The 20,047-nt window shown below is 37.9% G+C and overlaps 1 protein-coding gene across 1 annotated transcript; it reads left to right on the top strand.

Moving 5' to 3' along the window:
• Positions 1-257: 257 nt before the first annotated feature.
• cyp2a6.3 (cytochrome P450 family 2 subfamily A member 6 gene 3 [provisional]) lies at positions 258-18,184 on the top strand. Its single transcript, XM_002939379.5, has 9 exons — positions 258-500; positions 5,874-6,036; positions 6,119-6,268; positions 7,487-7,647; positions 10,735-10,911; positions 11,161-11,302; positions 12,225-12,412; positions 16,800-16,941; positions 17,231-18,184. The coding sequence occupies exons 1-9, from the start codon at positions 312-314 to the stop codon at positions 17,410-17,412; spliced, it is 1,494 nt and encodes a 497-aa protein (XP_002939425.2). The 5' UTR covers positions 258-311; the 3' UTR covers positions 17,413-18,184.
• Positions 18,185-20,047: the final 1,863 nt, after the last annotated feature.

Genomic DNA, 20,047 nt, shown 5'->3' with positions numbered 1-20,047 from the left:
CAACAAGCACTGAAGTCCTGGTTAGATTGCAGGATAACATGGAGCCAAGCACAGGCCTAGCAGCACTGTCTACAAGTGGGCAAGCACTAAAGAGGCAGCACAGATATGACGCGATTATGACAGAGCGAAAAGCGAGTAAAGCAAAACCTAAAAGACTGTCTGCTTCCAAGACAGCCTGCACACCGACATGCGTGACATGCGTGACTCCGTTGCTATGAACTGTAGTAGATTCACTACAGGTCATTAGACAGACGAGTCACTGACTCCTCAGTTTGTTTATAAAGCAAAGTCCGAAGGCTTTGCTTAGATAAATGAATAGAACGGCCATGGCGGTGCTTGGGATAGAGACGCTTTTCCTGGTCTGCAGTTTCACATTTCTAGTATTTCTCTTTAGCAGGAGACAGAGGCATGCAAGGCTCCCCCCGGGGCCGACACCTCTCCCCCTCCTAGGAAATGTCTTGCAGTTGGACTTTTCAAAACAAGTGAAAGAATTTGTTAAGGTTAGTTCGGCTGTCTCTTCATGTAATCTGTGCAGAACTCTTTCCCTTATAAACACAGAACTTTTAAAGGGTTTGTTTACCTTTACAGAATTTCTTCCCAGAATCCTGTTATGACTTATTTGCATACGTATGAGGCGGTCTCCTCAATCCATTTAGCTTGTTCGTGTATCCCCACTCCTGGCTCTACCTAAGCTGATCAGAAAACCCTGTGCTACACTGATCAGCCCCAAAAAGGGTGAAACCGGTCTGTAGTTGGGAATCTGATCAGCTATTATCCTGGCTTCTGCTTTAAACCCAGTGGGTGAGCTTTAGCCTATAGGATAAACCCATGTAAATGGGACTTTTCTAGGAGCCTTAAGGAATTTCTTCCCAGAATCCTGTTATGACTTATTTACCTTTACAATAACCTTTAGTATGATATAGAGAATGTTTTTCTAATACAATTTGCAATTTTTTTTGGTTTTTGAAATGTTTGAATTATTTAGCTTTTTGTTCAGCAGCTCTCCAGTTTGGCATTTCAGCAGCTATCTGGTTGTTAGGGTCCATTTTAACCTAGGTTATTGATATGAAAGGTAGATAGGAACATGAATAGAGGAAGGCCTAAATAAAAAGATAAGTAATAGGAAAAATAACAGTAACAACCTAACCTCACAGAGCAATAGTTTTTGGGCTTCCAGGGTAAGTGACCCCCATTTGAAAGCTGGAAAGAGTCAGAAGAAGAAGGCAAATAATAAAAAAAACTATACAAAATAAAAAATGAAGACCAATAAAAAAGTTGCTAAGAATAAAGTAATGCATAGTAAAAGTTAACCTGAAAGTTAACCACCCCTTTAACAATGTATAACAATACAAATCATTTCTATGTCTGTCTTTTGTTTCAACAGAGCTTGAATAGCCTAAAAAGGGGAAATAGAGTTATATTTAAAATATGGACCTCATCCAACTGGGGGGTGCCTAACAAAATTGGGCACGCCCGAGGGATTGTAATTGCTTCCCTGAATCCCCCGGGTGGTGGTCCTGTAAGGAGAAAACTGCACCTGCCAGGGTATATACAAGATAGCGATCCTTCCTGCTTTAGTCTTTGCGCATGCGCAGTCGAGTGAAAAACTGAATTTAACAAAAAAGCTCTTGTAACTGTGCATACGTTGGCCCCAGGATTCTGAAGAAAGAAGACAGGAGGAAGAGGAACGCTTGCTCGCATATACCTCGGGCTGGTGCTTAAAGTACAAGGCAACGCAAAATATAATTTTTGCATAATAAAAGAAACCAAAATTCTAAGCAGCTTTGCAATATACATTTATTACAAGTTTGTAATGGTTTTTGAGTTATTTGTATTTGTAATTGCTATTAGAAGCAGTGCTTGCCTGTCATTTTCTATTCACTGCCCTGGTGGCTCAGACTGTTGAAACATTGTAGCACAAGGCAGCAGACTGACAGACCTGTATTGCTGGAGAAGCAAGACCTTTGCAACATTGTTTAAAATGTAACAACCAGGAGTTCAGCAAATGCTGCTTTCAGTAGCAATTACATTTACAAATAACATTTAAAGTGCTACAAATTTTTAATTACTTCATATTGGAAAGTTGCTTAGAATTATGTTTTCTTTCATTATGCAAAAAATTGTTTGGGGTTGACATGCCCTATAACATTTGGCACTCTCTTTCCTTCTCTTTTAAGTTTTTGTCTAAACATTTCATGGGTGAGGTCAAATTTTATATAAACCAACTGATATAATACTTTATAATAATATAAAGTATAAATCACATTAGTAGACAATAATATTCAATGACAACAATAGACAGCATTACCTTTAACCAACAGCTAATAGCAGAAAGCTTTCATAAATGGATTACCTTAGGTCAGTGCTATCTGCCCCACGGGTAACCCCCCCCCCCATGTGGCCCCCCCACCTGTCTTTCTGCTGTGACTGCTTACCTTTGTGTAAACATCAGTATCAGTACTGAGATTAACTGGCCCCTGCATTGTTTACACACTGTAAGCGCTTACATTTTTCGTCTGTTCGCACCTCAGACTGTAGGAGCAGTGCCAGCATTGCATCAATGTATGCACTGCCTGCCCTATGCTGGTACAGAAGAACAGGAACAGCACCTCTTGTCTTTGTAGATTAAAATGCCTTTATTGCAAAGTTTTCTGGGGCAAACAACAACAGCAGCAACGTTTCAGGTCACATAAGACCATTTATCAAGCTAATTGGCAATTACACACAGCACCCGTGTGGGCTAGCATATGTTGGGCAAACGACGAGAATGGTTCGCGAACGGATAAGAGAACATAAGTCAGCAATTAACACAGGAAAAATAGATCAGGCTGTTGCAGGCCATTTTATTGAATGCGGACACAGAGTGAATCAGCTTAAATTTCAAGTTGTTGAAATAGTTGAGCCAAAGAGGAGAAGAGGAAATAGATTAAAAGAATTACTATATAGAGAGGCTTACTGGATACGTAAACTGGAAACGTTAAGTCCTTTAGGGCTGAACAAAGAATATGACTTAAAGGAACAGTAACACTAAAAAATAAAAACGTTTTAAAATAATTAAAATATAATGTACTGTTGCCCTGCACTGGTAAAAGTTGTGTGTTTGCTTCAGAAAGACTGCTATAGTTAATAGAAATAGCTGCTGTGTAGCCATGGGGGCAGCCATTTAAATTGAAAAAAGGAGAAAAGGCACAGGTTACATAAGAAGATAACAGATTAACTGTGTAGAATACAATGGGAATCTATGCTACTTATCTGTATCTGCTTAGCAACCTGTGCCTTTTCTCCTTTTTTCAATTTAAATGGCTGCCCCCATGGCTACACAGCAGGGTATTTATATAAACTACAGTAGTGTTTATGAAGCAAACACACAACTTTTACCAGTGCAGGGCAATAGTACATAATATATTAATTATTTTTATACACTTTATTTTTTTGGTGTTACTGTTCCTTTAAGACCAATCTTTAGATAAAAAAAAAAAATTATCTTTCTCCCTTATTCTCCTCTTGTCCTGGCCTTTGTTTTTAATTCCAATTTTATCTTTTTAAAAATTTATAAGGGTATTGTGTTGCAGCACTAACACTTGAAGATACACATTGATCACTTAATTGTAACACATGAGTGTCTACTTAGCTACACTGTTGTTTGATACATTGTTGTAATATAGGAACATTTCCACTAGATGGTGCACAAGTTATAAAAGGTGCTGTGTGTAATTGCCAATTAGCTTGATAAAAGGTCTTATGTGACCAGAAACGTTACTGCTGTTGTTGTTTGCACCAGAAAACTTTGCAATAAAGACATTTTAATCTCCAAAGACAAGAGGTGCTGTTCCTGTTCTTCTGTAGCAGGATATGCCGATGGAAAGTGGTCATTGGGGAACCTGCACTACTTCTAACTAATCACAAGGTTTGGTGCTGACTACTACTCTCCAAATTCTGCCTGCCCTATGCTGCCTGTGTGTGCCATACTCTTCCTGCCCTATGCTGCCTGTGTGTAGCACACTCTGCCTGCCCTACCCTGCCTGTGTGTACCATACTATTCCTGCCATACCCTGCCTGTATGTGTGCCATACTCTGCCTTCCCTATGCTGCCTGTGTGTGCCATACTCTGCTAGCCCTATGCTGCCTGTGTGTGCCACACTCTGCTTGCCCTACCCTGCCTGTGCGTGTCATATTCTGCCAACCCTATGCTGCATGTGTGTGCCATACTCTGCCCACCCTACCCTGCCTGTGTGTGCCATACTCTTTTGCCCTATGCTGCCTGTATATGCCATACTCTGCCTGCCCTCTGCTGCCTGTGGGTAGTGAACCTGGCAGGGTTTTGTTCTGAGTTTGCTAGCATTTGGAAGTAGTCATTATATGGACCCCAAGGTGTGTAATTATGTGCTGGGGTTGCTGTGGTATCCAAAGGGGAGGCATATGGATTTAAGGGTATGTTTTAATATGACATAATAAACATTTAACATATTTATGATGGGGGATATCCCTGTAGTGAGCACCAACCATTTGGGTTTTTGCTGCACTACCACCATAAATGTGGGTATGGTCTTAAAAGCTCTTGTGATGACTTGGGTGTGATTTGAGGTGAGTGCAGTTTAAAAAAGGAAAGTAGTCAAAACCGGCGGCTTCCATTATGGGCCATCCATAAGGTAGACTTGAAAAATTCTGGCCCTCAGTACCACAGAAACAAAACAGACATGGTGATTTAAATTTTAAACATAGAAGAAAATAAAAGATAAATATCACAAACTTTGCATTTACATACAGTACTGTACTATATAAATATTTATAAGTACAGTACTGTATGTAATTGCAAAGTTTGTGATGTGAAGTTGTGAATCTGTCACCCCCTACTTGTTTTTCAACATTGGCTGTTGAAGGATACCGGGACTTTTAGTTTGAGTCACAGGCCAAGATATGTATTAGTGGCATAGGGAGACCTATAATGGACATAAACTAATCAGTAGAAAGAAAGAGGAAACAAAGTTGTATGAAGCAGTGGGTGTAAAATGCAATAGGGTGATGGGCAAATACAGTGGGATGGTTTAATAAAATCATCTGCTTCAGCTCAAAGCAGAGAAGTTGATTAGATTTGGTCCTATTAGGTGTTCTAGAGTGCTGTTGGTGGCCCTTAAAGCTCTTAGATTGCTTTATATTAAACATTAGAATGCTGCTAGTCAGCAAACATTTACATGTTTCCTAAATACATACCGGCACCATATAATATTAATCATTACCTGCAAGATTAACAGGATTTTCTTTTATCCTATGTTTTCCCTTTAAGGAGCCATTTCCATGTCTTCATCTACAATTCCTTAAGTGAAGGTTAAAGCCTCTCATTTTTTTGGTTTTAACACAGTGCTATGTGTGTAGCATGATGTGGATTTCCTTCTGAACCCTGTGGAGTTTCCTGTGTGCCTATATGCCCTTCTGTTTAAGGATCTTTGCAAAAAAATGGCTAGGCTGCATATAGCACATAATGTTGAATGTAAGTAGGGTTTCTGTTTCTTGATTACATGGATTCTACAAAACCGAGGACATTTCTGCTTTACAGCATAAACTTACCACTGTTCAAACACAACATCTTTTATAGAATCTGTAGTTTTTCAAAACACTCCTTCAAGTGAGTATGGTTTTAATTACTTAGTGATGTCTTGTAGATTGTAAGCTCTTTTGGGCAGGGCTCTCTTCACCTCTTGTATTGGTTATTGATTGCTTTATATGTTACTCTGTATGTCCAATCTATGAAACCCACTTATTGTACAGTGCTGCGGAATATGTTGGCGCTTTATAAATAAATGTTAATAATAATGTCTTATAGAGTCTTACTGAACTCACACTTCCTTTATTTAATTATTAATTTACTTGTATAGCTTGGTTCCCAGTATGGCCCTGTGTCAATGGTGTATCTTGGGCCATATCCTGTACTGGTGCTCAATGGTTATGATGTCGTGAAAGAAGCTTTTGTGGACAATGGAGAAGTGTTCAGCAATCGAGGAAAAAATGCCTTTATAGAAATGATTTTTAAAGGACGTGGTAAGCATTCCCCAAGCTCTGTTTCTGTCTGAACAGACGCAAAAAGATATTTTGCTATAATAGTGATTGTATCTTTATGCAGGTGTGGCATTTAGCAATGGAGAACGATGGAGGCAGATGAGGCGTTTTTCTCTAAGCACTCTAAGAGATTTCGGAATGGGAAAAAGGAGGGTTGAAGAAAGAGTACAGGAGGAGGCCTGCGCTCTGGTGGAGGAATTTAAGAAGACGAAAGGTTTGAATAATACATACAGAACAGGATATGTATATTTTACTGTCTAAGTGCAGTGGGCAACATACAGTAAAAAAAAATGTTACCTTGTTATTGTTAGTCTGTTGTAAACAAAATCCGAGCATGTTATCTCATGTGTTGAAATACAGGTATAGGACCCATTATCTAGAATGCTCGGGACCAAGGGTATTCCGGATAAGGGGTCTTTCCGTAATTTGGATCTCAACACCTTAAGTCTACTAAAAAATCAATAAAACATTAATTAAACCCAATAGGATTGTTTTGCATCCAATAAGGATTACTTATATCTTAGTTGGGATCAATTCCAAGGTACCGTTTTATTTCTACATAGAAAAAGGAAATCAGTTTTACAATTCTGAATTATTAACCCAGTCTTCAGTTAACTATTTGTTCTTTTAGCAAATTATTGGGGTATGGATAGCCTGGGCTTTTATTTAATTCCAAACCTTCACCAGTTAAAGTTAGTACTAGGGTGTAATAAATAGAGCACACCCTATTAATATGCAATAAGGAAATGGAAAGTTAAAGGAGAAGGAAAGGCTAATAAAGAGTTAATCTCAAGCTGCAGGCATACCTTCAGTTGTCTCAATAGTGCCCTTAAGTCTCCCCATATTTCTTCAGTTCAGATGATCAAAAGCCAAACAGGAAGAAAAAATGCTGAGCTGTGTAAAGAAAGTTCCCATAATGCCTCACTCCTGCAAAGAGATCCAGACCAAGTGAACATGTTCAGTTAGTAAGAGTATACAGTAAGTCAGCTTCCTGCTGATTGGCTCAGATCCACATTCCTAAGGGGGGGAGTGAGTTCTTAGCATTCTTGAGGGAGGGCGGAGCAGGAAAGAGCAGAAAGCAAAGAACTGCATGTCTCTGGCAGAGGAAAACAGATGCAACTAATCTTTTGACAGGGAACTCAGTGCAGTGTTTCTGTGAGTGCTTATGGCTGTATTTACATAAACCTTTCTGATAAAGCTTACTTAGTTTTTACCTTTCCTTCTCCTTTAAGAATTTCAGCAGCTATATAATTGCTAGCATCCATTTTACCCAACTGGAAATTTGAGCATTCCAGTTGTCAACTTAATTTTTTTTTTTTTTACCAGCTGAACAAAACAGGGTTTGCTAATCTATATGTAACCTTAAGTATTTTAATATAGTTCATGTGTTGGTGATGGAGTCTTGCTGCTGTATTAATATTCTCTGTCCTAGGAACCCCATTCAACTCCACGTATTTGATGACATTGGCTGTTTCCAATGTAATTTGCTCCGTAGTTTTTGGAGAGCGTTTTGACTACCAAAATGAGACATTCCTCTCAGTTTTGGCCTTGTTAAAAGACACCTTTAAAATTATTACTTCACCATGGACGCAGGTAAGCATAAATACATTCTTGCTGTTTTATGTTCATAATTTATATAAGAAAATATAATACAAGAACATGTTTTGACCAACAATTAGTCCTTGCTGGATAAAAACTAAAAAAAAGTGAAATGGAATCAATTATCTTGAGCCAACAAATTTCATTTTTTTAGTTGTAATTTTGGTGTGTAGGCAGTCAGTGCATTGTGCCCAAGTCTGAGCTTTCAGATTGGGCCAGTGCTACATATTAGAACTGCTTTCAGAGATGCAATTGTTTCTCCTACTCCCATATAACTGAGGGAGTCCCAAGCCAGACTATTGAGTGCTATTCTGGGAGCTGCTATCTTGAAAACAAAAGGGTTGAAAACAAAAGGGGTTTAAAAAAAGGTAAAACATTTGTTATAATTTATTCTACTTCCCTGTCTCCTTAAAAAAACATTTTTTGTGTAACTGGGAGAATGAGTGGCAGCAAGACAGAAGGTCTGATTCAGTGCACAGTCTTTCACATTTATGCAGATTTGGAACCTGAGTTCCAGAGTACTTACCTCTGTAGTGAATGTGAGCAAATTGCCATTTTCTAGGCTTGCATAAGAGCCATGGAGCAACAAATTGCAACACTGTGATTATTTTTACTGAGCAGGACGTAGCAGGTTTGGGGGGAGGAGAACATCAGCAGGACGATGAGGCAGTAAACTAAGTAACAGTAAATCTACTGTGGGGAAAAGGAAAATATAGACTGCTCCAGGGTTTGTGCATCCCAACAGATTTGCCAGATTGTACAAAGAAGATGGGAATGTGAACTCTGGACTGGAAGTTCTAGATGTGGGTGATCTCTCTAACAGCTGGGAGACCAGTTTCTATAGTGGTGGTGGGGAGGAGAGCAGTGATAGACCTAAACAGAATTGTTATTATAGGGGATTCAGTTATTAGGAAAATGGATTGGGTAATCTGTTGTCCAGATTGCTACAACCGAACAGTTTGCTGTCTTCCTGGTACCAGGATTCTGCATGTGGTTGATTACAGACAAATTATTGGGTGGAGCTGGGCATGACCCAACTGTTTAAGTACATATTGTTACTAATGACAAAATGAATGGTAGATGAAGGACCTTAAAGAGTGAGTTCAGGGATCTAGGCTCTAAGATTAATGAAAGGTCTTCCAGCGTCATACAGTATGTACTACTAATAATGCCACTGCTGCTAGATAAATATTGAAAATGCCATATGATCCAGCTATATTTTTCACCAGGTTGCATTTTAACCACTAAAGTACAAGTACAAGTGGCCTTAATATTACAAACCAGATTCCAAAAAAGATGGGACACTAAACAAATTGTGAATAAAAACTGAACGCAATGATGTGGAGGTGCCAACTTCTAATATTTTATTCAGAATAGAACATAAATCACGGAACAAAAGTTTAAACTGAGAAAATGTACCATTTTAAGGGAAAATATGTTGATTCAGAATTTCATGGTGTCAACAAATCCCCAAAAAGTTGGGACAAGGCCATTTTCCCCACTGTGTGGCATCTCCCCTTCTTCTTACAACACTCAACAGACGTCTGGGGACCGAGGAGACCAGTTTCTCAAGTTTAGGAATAGGAATGCTCTCCCATTGTTGTCTAATACAGGCCTCTAACTGTTCAATCGTCTTGGGCCTTCTTTGTCGCACCTTCCTCTTTATGATGCGCCAAATGTTCTCTATAGGTGAAAGATCTGGACTGCAGACTGGCCATTTCAGTACCCGGATTCTTCTCCTACGCAGCCATGATGTTGTGATTGATGCAGAATGTGGTCTAGCATTATCTTGTTGAAAAATGCAGGGTCTTCCCTGAAAGAGATGACGTCTGGATGGGAGCATATGTTGTTCTAGAACCTGAATATATTTTTCTGCATTGATGCTGCCTTTCCAGACATGCAAGCTGCCAATGCCACACGCACTCATGCAACCCCATACCATCAGAGATGCAGGCTTCTGAACTGAGCGTTGATAACAACTTGGGTTGTCCTTGTCCTCTTTGGTCCGGATGACATGGCGTCCCAGATTTCCAAAAAGAACTTCGAATCGTGACTCGTCTGACCACAGAACAGTCTTCCATTTTGCCACACTCCATTTTAAATGATCCCTGGCCCAGTGAAAACGCCTGAGCTTGTGGATCTTGCTTAGAAATGGCTTCTTCTTTGTACTGTAGAGTTTCAGCTGGCAACGGCGGATGGCACGGGGAATGGGTTTACTGACAATGGTTTCTGGAAGTGTTCCTGAGCCCATTCTGTGATTTCCTTTACAGTAGCATTCCTGTTTGTGGTGCAGTGTCTTTTAAGGGCCCGGAGATCATGGGCATCCAGTATGGTTTTACGGCCTTGACCCTTACGCACAGAGATTGTTCCAGATTCTCTGAATCTTTGGATGATGTTATGCACAGTTGATAATGATAGATGCAATTTTTCGCTGGGTAACACCTTTCTGATATTGCTCCACTATCTTTCTGCGCAACATTGTGGGAATTGGTGATCCTCTACCCATCTTGGCTTCTGAGAGACACTGCCACTCTGAGAAGCTCTTTTTTTACCCAATCATGTTGCCAATTGAACTAATTAGTGTTATTTGGTCTTCCAGCTCTTCGTTATGCTCAAATTTACTTTTTCCAGCCTCTTTTCGCCACTTGTCCCAACTTTTTTGGGATTTGTTGACACCATGAAATTCTGAATCAACATATTTTTCCCTTAAAATGGTACATTTTCTCAGTTTAAACTTTTGTCCCGTGATTTATGTTCTATTCTGAATAAAATATTAGAAGTTGGCACCTCCCCATCATTGCATTCAGTTTTTATTCACAATTTGTTTAGTGTCCCAACTTTTTTGGAATCCGGTTTGTATATTCATCTCTCTTTTTTCCTAGAGCTTTATGGCACAAATCTATAAATGTGTTGACTTGTCAGAAAGCAAACATAAAATGTTCACACTTCTGAAAGTTGCTTGCTCACCCTTGCTGTGGCAGTATATTTATATGTATACACATATATAAAGTTTATACAATATGTGTAATTGCTGTAATTCATTAACCTTTTTTAATGTATGAAATTCCTAAATCCCCACAGCTTTTCAGCTTTGCCCCTGGACTTCTGAAGCATCTTCCTGGCCCACACAAAAAAGCTGCAGAGAATTTAGATAGACTTAAAACATTTGTGACTGAATTTGTTGCAAGTCATGAAGAGACTTTGGAGGAGAATTTCCCAAGGGATTATATTGATTGTTTTCTCATAAAAATGAGACAGGTAATCTTAGTAATTATATAGTGGATAATGTACCCCCTACTGTAATTTATAAAGATATTAAAAGGCATAATGAGTTATGCGACCATATAAAAGCTTATACAGGTCACATTATTCCAAGGTGACTATTAATATCTTTATAAATGTAAGTAGGGGCACATATTTCTCACTAAATCTCTCACTATCAATAAATAGCTCTCTCTTCACAAATGAGAAAGCTAATCTAGTTTTTTTTACTATTTTACCTTTCAGGAAAAGGACAATGTTAATACAGAATTTGACTATGAAAATTTGTTTGTCACCCTGATGAACCTCTTCTTTGCAGGAACAGAGACCACCAGCATAACACTACAATATGGAATGCTCATCCTGCTAAAATACCCCGACATTCAAAGTAAACTTTACTTTATGCAGTTATTTGTTTTGCATAGTTGCAGGGCAGTGAACAGTGCTATAAAGCATACAGTTTTATTCTGTCTTCTTGATAGTTCTAGCTAGGTATATATATCAGACGTACCTTTCAGTGCAGTTAACTTTTTAATTGCTAATATATAAAATTTTGTATCAACAGTGCCACTGGCTCAGTTAAAGTTCCTGTAACTGTAAGGTCTGAGAGGTACATTCAGAAGGAACACAGAGACTGATGTTGCACTGCTCAGGTCATCTGAGGTTTCTGGTCTCTTTATTGAGCAAAGCAACATCAAAACAGTTCTATATTTTCCTTCTAAACTCAGACGGTACAGGAACTTTTGCCCTGCTTAATCGTGGGGTGGGTTGGGTGGCTAATAAGGTTCTTTAAAACATGTTATTATCAACTTTATAGACTGGTGCACATATTGCAGATAAACTAGAAAAAGTACACAGAGGTCGTCCAAACAAATTTTGATCCTACGCCAACTTTGCACCTTATTTGAAATTTTACTATGAATGACAAGCTAACAACAGAAAATTAAAAAGAAAATATTACAAATCATATTAAGTCATTTTATTTGTTGTTAAAGTTATCGTAAGCCAAAAATTTGGTGTGTAACAATCACTAACACTTATAAACATTATCAGCATAATTACCGTAGCTAATATCCTGGAAGCAGGCAGGCTAAACCTGCTACAAGATCAGGTCTCCAGGGGTGTTAAATTGCCAAGTGTTGCTGTATTTAAATATGGATGAAAACATAAATAAGCATTCAAACATATTTCATAAAGATTTATTCATCAGAATAAGCTAAACATTAATTTGGTGACCTTTATTTTCAAATTGGCAACTGACATTTTTCTTCTGCAGTAAGAGAAATTGTTATTATTATTTTTTTAATTAGAGAAGATTCATGAAGAGATTGACAGTGTGATAGGGTTTAACCGGTGTCCATCAATGGAGGATCGTCCCAAAATGCCATATACAGATGCAACAATTCATGAGATACAGAGGTTTGCGGATATTGTGCCAATGGGGGTTCCCCGTTCAACAAACAAAGATACAACACTCAGAGGATACGATATCCCTAAGGTCAGAATTTTTTCTATGGCAAAAGGTTAAAGATAGTTTTAGATTGAGTATAAGGTAAAATTTTGTACATTCAGTAAATGTAAATTTAGCCTGTTTACTGCAGACAGTATGATTCAGAAAGTGCACTAACATCTTTCTAATAGTATAGCACATAGTTACATAACATCTTAGCATTGCATATATAGTGCCTTGCAAATGCATTTGGACCCTTACTCAATACAATTATTATATAATAAATAATACTATATAATAAATTATATATTATAAATTACACTGTGTGAGATGTATTCTATGTGACTAAAAATTCATTTTTTTGGATGTGGGCAAGGTTTAAGAAAAAAATGCTGTTTACATAAATATTTCATACCATACCAATTTGATATCTGTATGTACAGTTGGATGCAAAACTTTGAAAAGTAGCAAACAACTATTGCAGGAATCAGTGGGTTAAAACATATTTGCAAATGTTAATGCACAGTTAGCTTTTATTTCATGAACTTTAAAACATAAAAACAAAAACACAGACAAAACAAAATAGGGCGTCTAAGCAAAGGTTCAGACACCCTGCAACTGCTACTTGTCCAGTGATAAACACTGTTTTTTGCAAGGTCTTTGATTACCTAGTTAGGCTTTAATAGTCATTAGGGGTTGTCATCTGTTGACAACTGCAGGTTTTATTAAAATCATGGATCGAAGCAATTGAGTAAGGATTTGAAAATGACACTAACTGATGCCTAGGGAGAGTGCTATAAAAAGATCTGGAAGACCACAAGAACGAACTGCTTTTATGTTGACCAAACTCTCATATGATTGCAAAGGACCTGCAGAAAGATTCTGCTGACACAGGAGTGATGCACAACATCTGAGGTATGCAAAAGAGCATCTAGCCAAGCCAATGGAGGTCTTTTCGAAACAATTGCTATGAACTCAAAATTGAACATCTTGGCCACGATCACCAAAGGGTTGGTGGAATTAAAGAAAGAGCAGCATTTGATGAAAACAAACAACTGTTAAACATGTGGGTATACCCATTATGCGTTGGGGATATGTGTCAGCCAGTGGCACAAAAATCATTTATATATGTAGAGAGAAGAATGGTTTTGTAGCAGTATGAAAAGCTACAGACTGACCAGCAGGGGTTGATACACCTCACCTGGCTAACCAGGAGACTTTATAACCCTAGCTGGTTAGTTTGACACAGAGAGACAGAGCCGTGAGCTCAATGGATAGGAAACTGTAAACTGGCAGGAAATGGTGGAAACTGGTGGAAATACTGAATTTTTGTTTTATATTGGCGAGGAAAACTGTTTTAATTTTTAACTGTTTGTGTAGAACAAAACTGCCCTTAATTTCAGCAATTAGCAGTATGCAGAAAACTAAAGTAATTTTTATGGAGTTTTGGTGTTTTGACAATTGTTCTGTGGGGGACCTGCCACAGAATTCCAATAAATATCGGCAAAGTCTGTGAAACAGCTGAAAAAGGGATGGTTTCTACAACAAGACAATTATCCTAAACATCTTCAGAAAGTTTGGGAACAATGTGTGTATGATGTAAACAATCCAATCACATTTTAATTATGTGTTATGTAACATGCTTGATCAGCAATTAACCTGTTGGTATAGGGGTTGAGAAAAGTATATTAGAAGACATCAGAGCTCACTCAGAGTGCAGTATATACTAATCTGCACATTCATAGCCAAGTCAAGAAAGTTCTTTTAAAAAGAATCATGTGACTGGATCTTCCTGTTTAAAGAGAAAACTATAGCTGGACAGCACTTAAATGAAAATGCCTTTATTTGCAGTGTTCGTCACTGTGTGAAAATCAACAAACATCTTTTTATCAAGCTCATGCATATTTTATATAGTCTACACAACAGTGCCATCTTGTAGGCAAACACATACATTACAATGGTAAAATCCTCATAATAACATTTGACACTATATAGAAAACTATTGTTTTATATTGTGATCTGTGATTTATATGTTTGCCCACAAGATGCCACTGTTGGGCAAACATAAAAAAATATGTGTGTGTGTGTGTGAATTATTTTGATAAGTTATTTGTGCTTGATAAAGAACCAGTTGAAGCTTGAAACAATTGCTTTGTGCCAAATTCTGCAAATACAGGCATTCAAAATTATTTGGAGCATTGTTCAACTACAATTAGATTTTCCTTTGGCAAGATCTAGCAAGTAAGGCCCAAGGGAGCAAACAACCAATTTAGGTTTGTTCTGCACAGTGTGCCCTAAAATCTGGATTGTGAATATGATTGATAGATATGATGGATGGCTGTTAAATAATCAAAGTACATTCCCTTTTATTATACTGTTGTTAGAATCTTTTCATAAAATCCATTAAACTCTAGTCACTGAATCTCAAGTGGTGGCTACCTGATCTTTATAATATTTATAGCTTACACAGTAGTTTGTGACACAGTACACATAAACAACAGAAGAATGCTATTGGTGCAGCAGGGATCAAGAGGTTGGATAAGGGTCTGAAAATGAAGGAGATATGAAAACAGGAAGAGTAAATACAGATGAATGGCAAGCAAGCGTTAGGACAAATATTGCATGACAAGTACACATTAAATAGGAACTCATTTTTTCTGCAAACAAAGCTACACTTGGGGGCTGATTTACGTACCCACGAACGGGTCGAATGGAGTCCGATTGCGTTTTTTTCGTAATGATCGGTACTTTGCGATTTTTTCGTATGTTTTGCGATTTTTTCGGATTCTTTACGAATTTTTCGGATCCAATACGAATTTTGCGTAAAAACGCGAGTTTTCCTATCCATTACGAAAGTTGCGTAAAAAGTTGCGCATTTTGCGTAGCGTTAAAACTTACGCGAAAAGTTGCGCATTTTTCGTAGCGTTAAGTTTTAACGCTACGAAAAATGCGCAACTTTTCGCGTAAGTTTTAACGCTACGAAAAATGCGCAACTTTTTACGCAACTTTCGTAATGGATACGAAAAACTCGCGTTTTTATGCAAAAATCGTATTGGTAACGAAAAATTCGTACAGAATCCGAAAAAATCGCAAAACATACGAAAAAGTCGCAAAATGTTCGTTTTCAAGTCGGAACTTTTCCAATTCGGGTCGGATTCGTGGGTTAGTAAATCAGCCCCTTAGTACTCCAGGTATTTCAACTTGTTTTTATTCAGTAGAAGAGTGAGAGAGTGCATAATGTTGATTTTATTTGTATGCATGTTTAACTATCCTTCACAGCTGCCAAAACAAGTAGCCAAAATTTTAATCATAAGAGCATACTGTACTCAAACCTGTAACACAGCAAATAATAACTGAAATGCTTAAAAGAAATACACAGCCTATTGGTTGGAAGAAACAGAGGAGTCATTTTAGTTTGTGCTTGGTATTTCAACATCCTGTACTTATCTTTTATAATACAGTACAGGGCAAACAGAACATTTTACCATGCAACATTGTCATGGGGGCCCCGTGAAAATACCTTAACAGTGCTAACCATATACAATACAATTGTTTTAGACTTGGTGATTTAGGGATTGGTGATGCTAAGATGTTTTCAAGCATTTGTTGCCCTCACAGGAGCTGATTTTTGGTTCCAGTCACAACCTGTGGGCCCTTACCAATTTTACCATAGTTCATATGATATATGGTTTTGTTTTTTTAGCTTGTTTGCTTTTTATATACCTAGACACTCTTTTTACTATACCAAGGAACTCTATCACAGCTAATCAAACCCTACAGATTATATGTATGTATATATATATATATATATATTTTTTTTTTTTTTTTTTTTCAATTTGGTTAATTTGGTACAACAAAACTTTTTCTTTCACTTATAGGGTACTTATAGCGCTGGCAAACTTTCTTCTTCTTTGTGTTTAGGTAATGGTTCTTTATCGTTTATAGCAGCTGGTCAACTCCAGATTGTGGGTTAGACCGAGCGCTGGCACAATAGTGTGTTTCTAGCAGCTGGTCAACACTACAGCGTGGGTTAGACCGAGCGCTGGCGATTTCTTTCTGTGTTTTGTGTACAAATTGTAGCCAAATTTTGCTTCTAGCTGCTATGTAGCCTTAAATCATTGAATCACTTTCATGTGTGTACTAATGAGCTGGGGCTTAAAAGCTCCCTGCTTTTTCACTAGAGCCTTTTTGAGCTGAAGGTAGGTGCAGTGGGTCTTAATACTCAGTCACATTGTTTTCTGGGGGACTTTATTTTAATTGCATCACAGACTCAAAGTCATTAGACAGTGTAGGACTCACGTATAATGAGGGGCCTTGACGTGGCACGTGAGCTTACATATTTTGGCCAAAGTGTGGTACTAACACCTCATTTTTTGTAAAAATTATTTTAAAGGCAAACTAAGCGCTGGCAAACTTTCTTCTTCTTTACTTATAGGGTACAACAGTATTCCCAATGTTGACATGTATCCTAAAAGATCCCAGATACTTTAAGGATCCAGAAAGCTTTAACCCATGTCATTTTCTAGATGAAAAGGGCTGCCTGAAGAAAACCGATGCTTTCATACCATTTTCTATTGGTAATTATTAATAAAATAATGTTGCTCAGTTGATATTGTTTTGATAAAGAATTATAAAAATCGAACACCCCAATATATACTTGATTAAATTATAATTTTGATAACCACATTTCTGTTCTCTTAAACTCCATGAATATTCTTCAGCAAATCTTTAATCATTAATATTCTTTAGGCCAGACTGAAACTTAATCTATCACTACAAGTCTCTGTTGTACTAAGAAATTCTGTACTTAACACTTTCTAATCTCCCATATTTAATTTTCTACATTGTCTTTTTGTGTCCAAACAGGTAAACGTGTCTGCCTTGGCGAAGGCCTCGCGCGCATGGAAATATTTCTGTTCCTAACATCTATATTACAAAGGTTTGAACTTAAATGCCACATGGACCCTAAGGATATTGACATCTCACCAGTACCTTCCAAAAGTGCTTATATGCCACGACCCTATGAGCTCTATATTACCCCACGCTAGCTAAGACCTAAATTTTGTACTACATTAATATACACAACAAATCTTATAAGATACACTTTATTTTATGTGCCTTGTCTCAAAGAGCATCAGGGGAGACAGCAGGGAACACCTTAATACCCATTCTGCTTGCATGCCCACTGTGACACTGCTAGTGTTATTTTATTTTTTTTAAGGCACAAAAATATATTTTTTTTGGAAATGGTTTACATTGGGGTTAAATACTTTGCCATTAGCCCACTGAGGTATAAAGTTTTGTGGGCATTTGCTTGCTTTGCCTAGACAGGTGTATAAATCTTGAATCCAAATATGACTATTAAGTCCTAAAAGTAGATAAAGAAAACCTAGTCAAACAAATGAAACAAAAATTATTATATTTGGTGATTATTGAAAAAAAATTATCCTGTGGCAAAAGAAAGGGTTCAAAAACTTTCAAGAACCACTGTATATCATTTACATTTTATTTGTTTGCATAATTTTGTTGTATTCTTTAAATATATTTTAGAATAAATCACTGCATACACTGGAAATTTTAATAGAATGTTTATAATTATCTCAGTTATTTGAACATTACTACAGAGGGATATATATATCACATCTGAACATTAACCTAAACTGACTGGAGCTTTAGTACTTCATAAAAAAGTGTACCTAGTAGATTGGAGAGCTGAAATATGTACTAAACCATAGTAGATTTTGATGCTTTACATGGCAAATGTGTAATACGAATGACTACTGCATAACAATCCAACTTTAAAGTTTCTTTAACAAATAAGTCTTGTGTCGTTTTTAAACAGAAAATTACAGTGTTCAGCTTTCCCTGAAGGTGGCCACATACATAGCCATAAAATTGTATTAAATTAATGAAATATTTCATATGATTTTTAAGTGCATGTTGGCCTGTACTATTGATATTGGCCAGTTCGGGGATAGGGTATGTAGGAAAATCTTATCTGCTGCTTTATACTCCTCCAATTGCCTACCTGACAGATCAAAATATTACAAATATGGCCAAATTGCGTATGAACTTTCAAATGCTATCTGTTTTTCTACACACACTGGCAAATCAGTCAGATAGTATAACATTAAAGATGACCTACAACTCCCATCTTAAAAACTTTCAGCCTGCTCGACTAAATATATGAAACATTACTAAGCACACCAAATAAAGACTATATTCCACCGGGCATCATAGTAAATAACTGTGTAACAAGAACATAAAATGCCCTATACCATACAATATTTTGAAGGTCCCCTCAGATGAATAAATGCATCATGTGTTCACAAAAGGGAAAATTACCATGTCACTGTTTTAATAGCTGCAGCTGGTGTTGTGAAGTTATTAATTGGTGTTAGATCTCATGTTGCTCAACATCCTTATGTGCCTTTAAGGAATAGTTCCCAGGAGAACTGCCAAATTAACATTAAAGTCAGTCTGTGTAGCGTGTTGTAGTCACCATAACACCAAACACAGTCTGTAGTAATGCACATTCAAATACCTCAGATTTGTCAACACAGCTGTGTCTGCATAGAATGGCCCTTCTCCATTCCTGTGCTGGACTCTCCAACAGTTGTTTAAAAGAGTGTACTGCACCACATTTTTAGAAATGAAGTAACTATTTCCCTAGATACCCACTTGTTTGGGTAACTCCTGTACTCGGTCCCGGACTGGGGTTCAGAATAGGCTATGGTACTCCAAGTACACAGAGGCCCAAAAAAAGTCTCCACCAACCCAATAAATAGTGACTGTCTATGGCACATGTGTCAAACACAAGGCCCACGGGCCAAATCGTCCCACCTGGATGTTTTATGGGGCCCTTGGTGACTGTGCCTGACCGTGCAGCCCCAGTACTAACTGAATTTGATATCTAGATTTGTTTTACAGGACTTCTTTATCAATGCACAAATACACATATTAGGGGCAATCTCTTTACGAGGCTATTAAGCTGCCTTCAAAATATTGGGTGTTGGAAGAAACAAGATTCCCTAGTAAGCAATTTTCTGCAAGGATTTTTTCTTGCTGATTCTGTGTTGGTATCAACACAGAATCAGCAAGAAAAAATCCTTGCAGAAAATTGCGTGGGTCATAATCAAAGTCAGGAATCCAGTGCAAGGCAGCAATGATAATCTATGTTCTACCAAGAACTTAAAGGGCAAGGAAAGGCAAAGTCACTTGGGGGTGCCAAAACGTTAGGCACCCCCAAGTGACTTTAATCGCTTACCTTGTACCCTGGGCTGGTGCCCCTGTTAGGAGAAAACAGCACCAGCCCGGGGAGTGCTTCCTCCTTATGGCTTCATTTTGGAATGACTAAAGACAGGCGCATGCGCAGTAGAGTGAAAAGCCGACTTCTCTGTTAAAGTTCGGCTTTTCACTCTACTGCGCATGCACGAGCAACCCAAGATGGAAGGAGGAAGTGCTGCAGCTACCCCGGGCTGGTGCTGTTCTCTCCGAGCAGGGGGACCAGCCCAGGGTAAAAGGTAAGCGATTAAAGTCACTTGGGGGTGCCTAATATTTTGGCACCCCCAAGTGACTTTGCCTTTCCTTCTTCTTTAATATTATATGCCAATGCAAAAAGAGGTATTTGAGCCATTTAAAGGGGCAGTTCACCTTTACTATGTCATAGAATGGTCAGTTCTA

Source organism: Xenopus tropicalis, chromosome 8 (genome assembly GCF_000004195.4).
Source record: "Xenopus tropicalis strain Nigerian chromosome 8, UCB_Xtro_10.0, whole genome shotgun sequence".
In the NCBI taxonomy this organism is placed as follows: Eukaryota; Metazoa; Chordata; class Amphibia; order Anura; family Pipidae; genus Xenopus; species Xenopus tropicalis.
The sequence above is the reverse complement of the archived record's forward strand: the minus strand, read 5'-3'. Positions and strand labels throughout refer to the sequence as shown.

Excerpts from the sequence above, each read along its gene's own strand:
- cyp2a6.3 (XM_002939379.5), top strand. The coding sequence starts at position 312 with ATGAATAGAACGGCCATGGCGGTGCTTGGGATAGAGACGCTTTTCCTG. Across the intron at positions 501-5,873 it reads AAGTGAAAGAATTTGTTAAG|CTTGGTTCCCAGTATGGCCC; the intron begins GTTAGTTCGGCT and ends TTACTTGTATAG. Across the intron at positions 7,648-10,734 it reads TTACTTCACCATGGACGCAG|CTTTTCAGCTTTGCCCCTGG; the intron begins GTAAGCATAAAT and ends AAATCCCCACAG.